Source organism: Aegilops tauschii, chromosome 4 (genome assembly GCF_002575655.3).
Source record: "Aegilops tauschii subsp. strangulata cultivar AL8/78 chromosome 4, Aet v6.0, whole genome shotgun sequence".
NCBI classification, from domain to species: domain Eukaryota; kingdom Viridiplantae; phylum Streptophyta; class Magnoliopsida; order Poales; family Poaceae; genus Aegilops; species Aegilops tauschii.
The window spans coordinates 470,450,427-470,456,898 of NC_053038.3; the positions used below are offsets into that span (position 1 = coordinate 470,450,427).

General features: G+C 45.9%; 1 protein-coding gene across 1 annotated transcript; it reads left to right on the plus strand.

Moving 5' to 3' along the window:
- The first annotated feature begins 2,951 nt into the window (after positions 1-2,951).
- Positions 2,952-5,822, plus strand: LOC109731717 (probable pyridoxal 5'-phosphate synthase subunit PDX2). Its single transcript, XM_020290891.4, has 7 exons — positions 2,952-3,166; positions 3,254-3,381; positions 4,464-4,551; positions 4,648-4,721; positions 4,865-5,056; positions 5,299-5,396; positions 5,488-5,822. The coding sequence occupies exons 1-7, from the start codon at positions 3,112-3,114 to the stop codon at positions 5,618-5,620; spliced, it is 768 nt and encodes a 255-aa protein (XP_020146480.1). The 5' UTR covers positions 2,952-3,111; the 3' UTR covers positions 5,621-5,822.
- Positions 5,823-6,472: the final 650 nt, after the last annotated feature.

A 6,472-nucleotide genomic window follows, 5' to 3' on the forward strand; every position in this document is an offset into this window, starting at 1 on the left:
AGCAACGAAAAAGTAAATAAACGAAGAACAATATGTGAAAAGCTCGTAGGCATTGGATTGGTGATGGAAAATTATGCCGGATGCGGTTCATCATGTAACAATCATAACATAGGGTGACACAGAACTAGCTCCAATTCATCAATGTAATGTAGGCGTGTATTCCGAGTATAGTCATACGTGCTTATGGAAAAGAACTTGCATGACATCTTTTGTCCTACCCTCCCGTGGCAGCGGGGTCCTAACAGAAACTAAGGGATATTAAGGCCTCCTTTTAATAGAGTACCAGACTAAAGCATTAACACATAGTGAATACATGAACTCCTCAAACTATGGTCATCACCGGGAGTGGTCCCGATTATTGTCACTTCGGGGTTGCCGGATCATAACACATAGTAGGTGACTATAGACTTGCAAGATAGGATCAAGAACTCACATATATTCATGAAAATATAATAGGTTCAGATCTGAAATCATGGCACTCGAGCCCTAGTGACAAGCATTAAGCATAGCAAAGTCATAGCAACATCAATCTCAGAACATAGTGGATACTAGGGATCAAACCCTAAGAAAACTAACTCGATTACATGATAAATCTCATCCAACCCATCACCGTCCAGCAAGCCTACGATGGAATTACTCATGCACGGCGGTGAGCATCATGAAATTGGTGATGGAGGATGGTTGATGATGACGACGGCGACGGATTCCCCTCTCCGGAGCCCCGAACGGACTCCAGATCAGCCCTCCCGAGAGGTTTTAGGGCTTGGCGGCGGCTCCGTATCGTAAAACGCGATGAATCTTTCTACCTGATTTTTTCTCCCCGAACACGAATATATGGAGTTGGAGTTGAGGTCGGTGGAGCAACAGGGGGCCCACGAGGCAGGGGGCGCGCCTCCCACCCTCGTGGACAGGTGGAGGCCCCACTGACGTGGATTCTTCTTCCGGTATTTTTATTATTTTCCAAAAATAAGTTCCGTGGAGTTTCAGGTCATTCCGAGAACTTTTGTTTCTGCACATAAATAACACCATGGCAATTCTGCTGAAAACAGCGTCAGTCCGGGTTAGTTCCATTCAAATCATGCAAGTTAGAGTCCAAAACAAGGGCAAAAGTGTTTGGAAAAGTAGATACGACGGAGACGTATCAAGTTTCAGTACTGCCTCTGCATCAATGGGCAAGAAGATGGTCCTTACAAGCTGTTTGTTCCATGCTGCCATCGTTGGTAACAGCAATTCAGAGACCAACTGAGGAGGGTTCGTCACCCTTGATATAATTGGATGCAGCGACGCTTCTTTGGGTATCCAATTGTCATCCCAAATATTCGTCGTTTGTCTGTTGCCAATCCTGCGAATTAAACCCTGTTTTAGAATGTCTTTCCCTTCTAGAATAGCTCTCCAAATCTGTGAGGGCTTTGATCCTAGCTCTGTATTGAGGAAGTTGGTGTCCGGATAATATGAGGCTTTCAAAATTCTGGCACTAAGAGATTCAGGCTCTTGTAGGATCCTCCAGGCTTGCCTTGCCAAAAGTGCAAGTTTGAAGAGTTCAAAGTCTCTGAATCCCAATCCTCCCAAATATTTGGGTCTTGTCATCACCTCCCAAGACACCCAAGCTGGTTTTCTATGGCCCTGCTTGCATCCCCACCAGAATTTTCTTATGATGGAGTTCAAATGATTACATAGTCCTCTCGGGAGCTTAAAACAGGACATAGAATAAACTGGGGTGCCTGTGCTACAGATTTTATCAATAAGCCTTTACCTCCGGCCGATAAACATTTACTCATCCATCCTTTTACCTTGTCCCAGACTCGATCACTGAGATACTTGAATGTGCCCATTTTTTAGTGACCCACGTCAGTAGGCATACCTAGGTATCTGTCACTCAAAGATTCATTAGGAACATGCAAACAACCCTTAACTGCATCCCTGACTATCTGTGGGCACCCCTTACTGAAAAAAAATAGAAGATTTGTCCCTGTTTATCCTTTGACCTGAGGCCATACAATAGTTTTCCAGTAGGTTTGATACCTTTTCTGCTCCATCAACACTCGCCTTGAAAAACAGCAGGCTATCATCCGCGAATAAAAGTTGATTCACCGACGGAGCCGTCGGAGCCACCTTAATGCCGCTAAGTTGGGATGATTCATTATGAGACTTCATCAGGCATGAAAGGCCCTCTGGTGCTAATAAGAAGAGGTATGGAGATATTGGATCTCCCTGCCGAATCCCTCGAGTTGGTTTAAATTCCTCCAACCGAGTACCATTGAATAAAATCGAAAAAGAGACAGTACTCACCATAGACATAACAACTTTAATCCACTGTTCTGCAAAGCCCAATTTCCTCATTATTGCTTCCAGATAGCTCCATTCCACCCTGTCATACGCCTTCATCATGTCCAATTTTAGGGCACAATGGTTGTTTGCTTTTGACCTGTTCTTTTTCATGAAATGCAGACATTCATAAGCTGAGATAATATTATCAGTAATTAGCCTCCCTGGAACAAAAGCTGATTGCTCCTCAGAGATGATATCTGGAAGTTCCACTTTCAATCGGTTTGCAAGAACCGTCGATACTATCTGGTAGAATACGTCACAGAGCGCGAAATTGTGATAAGAGGGTTGGGTTAGCTACCTTCGGAATTAGTACGAGCAATGGTATCATTCACACATGAAGGGCTTTCCTCCCCTCGTGCGTTGCAGCCATAGGCCGGAGGGGAAGGTGGAGGGGCTTTTCAGCCCAATGAGCTAGTGAGGCAGATGTGTTTCGTGCCATGGCAGTAACAACGGACGGCCGAGATTGTCCCACCGACGTGCACGCACGGCTCTGCGCCGATTGGCGGCCAGGATTGAGCAACTCCCACTACCATTCTCCCCCACTCTCTCTCGGTGGAGCTACATCTCCGTCAGCCACCGTGTGTGGTCGCCGGCTCGCCGCCGCCACGGCAAAGGACGCCTCCCCCCCCCCCCCCCCCCCCCCCCCCCCCGCCACCGCCCCTCCCATCGTCAATACCCGGTACCACCTACCTCTATCTCCGAGGCTCTGCCCCCCACCACCACACATCCCGACCGATTCCGAAGGCAAGGGGAGAGAACAGGAGCTAGAGAGGCGGGGGAGCGATGGCGGTGGTCGGCGTTCTCGCCCTGCAGGGATCCTACAACGAGCACATGTCCGGTACGCCGAATCTTCTTCTCTTCTCGCGTTTCTCGCGCGTGTCGGCGACGTGTTCTCTCGTGATTCCGTCGGGTTCTGTCTGGGCAGCGCTGAGGAGGATCGGGGTGAAGGGGGTGGAGGTGCGCAAGCCGGAGCAGCTGCAGGGCCTCGACTCGCTCATCATCCCCGGCGGTGAGAGCACCACCATGGCCAAGCTCGCCAACTACCACAACCTGGTAGGTCTTTTTGGTATTCTCGTTTCTGCAGGATCATCAAACCTGAACTTCCACTTCTGTCGTGGCATATCGAGTACCCCAAAACTGGTTGGTAGACCTACTGGAGTTTTGTTTCTGTCGTCGCATATCGAGTACTGCAAATTTGGTTGATAAACTCGTAAAGGCTTGATAAAAGATGTCTGAAATGGACAGCCATGATACAAGATGATATTCGCTGGAGGGTGAGAAACTAGATTCAGGTGATAGGATTATTTCTAAGTTATAGTTTGTCATAGGCGAAAATTCATTCAAGCGGATTAGTTTTTCACTTGTGGGCAATCAAGTGGATTAGTGAACTCCAATTTTTGGCATGTTCAGAGTGGTTAGTATGTTCATTTTGAACAACTCAACTTTGATCGCACTGAACAAACACTCTGAATTGTTGTACTTTCTTCGTTGTCTCTAAGAAACGAAATGCTTCCTTCGGTTGGTCATAAGAAAAGAGGACTGGATGGAAGGCAGATAATATTACTCTTCAATTGGTTGTACTGACTGCTGAGCATACATCTCAAAGGGCGCCGCATTTGATATTTTTGTAGTATTACCATATATTCTCGTAATTTTCTACATTTCCTCTGCTTAGTTCCGGACGGTGGCTAGAGCTGCAGCAGAGCAACTTGCCACAAATGTAAATCATCACTGTTTTTCTGCCTTGCTACTTATAAGGCCCTAAAAATGTGAATGTCCTTTTTTCTCCATCTTCATTTATTGAGGATGAATTGTAGGCTTGTAGGCATGTGGTACAGTGCTGACAAACTGCAAGCTAGTACATGTACTCTCTAAGGTTCTATAAATAGTTAGTCATGCAAGTGACCACTACATTCCCCCCTGACATTAGAATGACTGCTAGTGGGTAGGATTGTTGATGGTTATTTTGCATAGAACTAGATCCAGATTCGTTATAATCGACTATATGTATATTTTTCATTGGAAGTGCGCCTCGACAGGGTGTAACTTTTATACCTCTGATAAAGTACACATCTTCTTAGACTAACGTTTTTACACTGTTAAATGTCCAACATCTCATTTCATCTGCTTTGCAGTTTCCTGCACTTCGAGAGTTTGTCGGTGCAGGAAAGCCTGTGTGGGGAACTTGTGCTGGGCTCATTTTCCTTGCAAACAAGGCGGTAGGTACGTGGGTCACCAATTGTTAGATGCTTTAGCTTTTAATTTGGTGAGATTAGTTGATGGAATGTCATGATCACTACTAAGTAATGCTACCCGCAGGACAAAAATTGGGAGGCCAAGAGCTTGTTGGGGGGCTAGATTGCACTGTCCACCGGAACTTTTTTGGGAGCCAGGTAACTCCAAGGACCATGTTGTCTATTTGATGGCTGAATTAGTTTGTAATATCACTTGAATTGCATATCTTCAAATGTTTTTGAGATAAGTGTACAATAATATTAATGTGAACCACGTTTGATTGCAAACTGTTCTCCGGCAGCTGCAAAGCTTTGAAACCGAACTTTCAGTGCCAATGCTTGCGGACAAGGAAGGAGGCAGTAATACATGCCGTGGAGTATTTATACGAGCACCTGCTATCTTGGAAGTAGGATCGGATGTTGAAATACTGGCTGAATGCCCTGTTCCTTCTGGTAGACCCAGCATTACCATACCATCTGCCGAGGGTGTTGAGGTTTGCTTCCTGCTCTTTCGAGTTTGACTTACTGGCAACTGTGATTATTTACTTTTTTTTCTTGCTGAACCAGATGTGTGTATCTGGATGTTCCTTTTATTCAAGTACTTTGCTGACAAAATGCTTTGAGAAAATACTACTACATGAGTAGCAGCTACCCTGCTGGATCCCTTGTCGAAAACATACTCCAAATTACCTTATCTCTTCTGTGCACTGACTTGCAATGCATATTACCCTGGCAGGAAGAGGTGTACACAAAAGATCGGGTGATTGTTGCGGTACGTCAAGGGAACATCCTCGCCACCGCTTTTCACCCAGAATTGACATCAGACTGCAGATGGTAAGTTCTTTTTTTCCTACGGCATGTCATGTATTTTGGTTTGTCACTGCTAACTCTGAAGCAAAGTGATTTGCACACTGCTGCTTGGCAGGCATCGCTTCTTCTTGGACATGGACAAAGAATCCCATCCAAAGGCCTTCTCCGCGCTATCTCTATCGTCATCTTCAAGAGATTCAGCGGGCGGGTCAAAGACCAAGCCTTTTGATCTTCCCATATTTGAATAGCAGCCTACGGGAGAGGGAGTCTGCCAACCATTTAAGAAAAGAAAATAACTAAGTTTTGATCATTCAGTTGATGACAGGCTGGGCATCCCAGTGATATTTCTATGTCAAAATTGTATCAATCAAGCTACTGACATTGTATACCACACACTTGTAATCTTGCTAAAGGAAGCTGGTCAGTTGAATACAAGTCAATACACTAAAAGTAGTGATCTAAACGCTCTTATATTTCTTTATAGAGGGAGTATATGAGAACCAAAACTGCTTCACGCACACATTTTTCGTCTGGTTATAGTACACACAGGTTTGATCAGAAGGGCAAGCAAGCAGCAGGAGGCATGTACAGTTTCTGGCTTATCTTTTGAGTTGATTCGGTCCAATCTATGCATGTTTCAGACTTAATTCACTGGCCTCACACCACACTAGAAAACACCCAATACTTCATACAACGAGCGAATCTGTATCCGATACAGTACCTGACGTATCCATAGATAGAGTATTCTAAAACGGGTTGACTCCTCAAATGATTCTTTTTTGAGGGGTTAAGCTGCACCTACCTGAACTCTCAAGTAGTTTAACCCCTCAAAAATTTGAGACGTGTCAGCCGTCTCTGAAATTTGAGCAGCTGAAAAGCAATCTCAGCAAAAGGTTACCTCCCCTCGTGCGACCACCTTCCTCCCTCCCTCCACTCGGCCGTCGCCCTGCTTGCCTCCGGTGGCCATCCCGCAAACCCGTCGGCACCCCACCGACCTCCCACCCCACTTTGATTCGCTCGTCGGCAGCCGCCGCCAGCTGAAATCGGTGCATCAAGTTGTTGCAGCCGCTGAAATCGACACATCAAGTTGCCACAGCCGC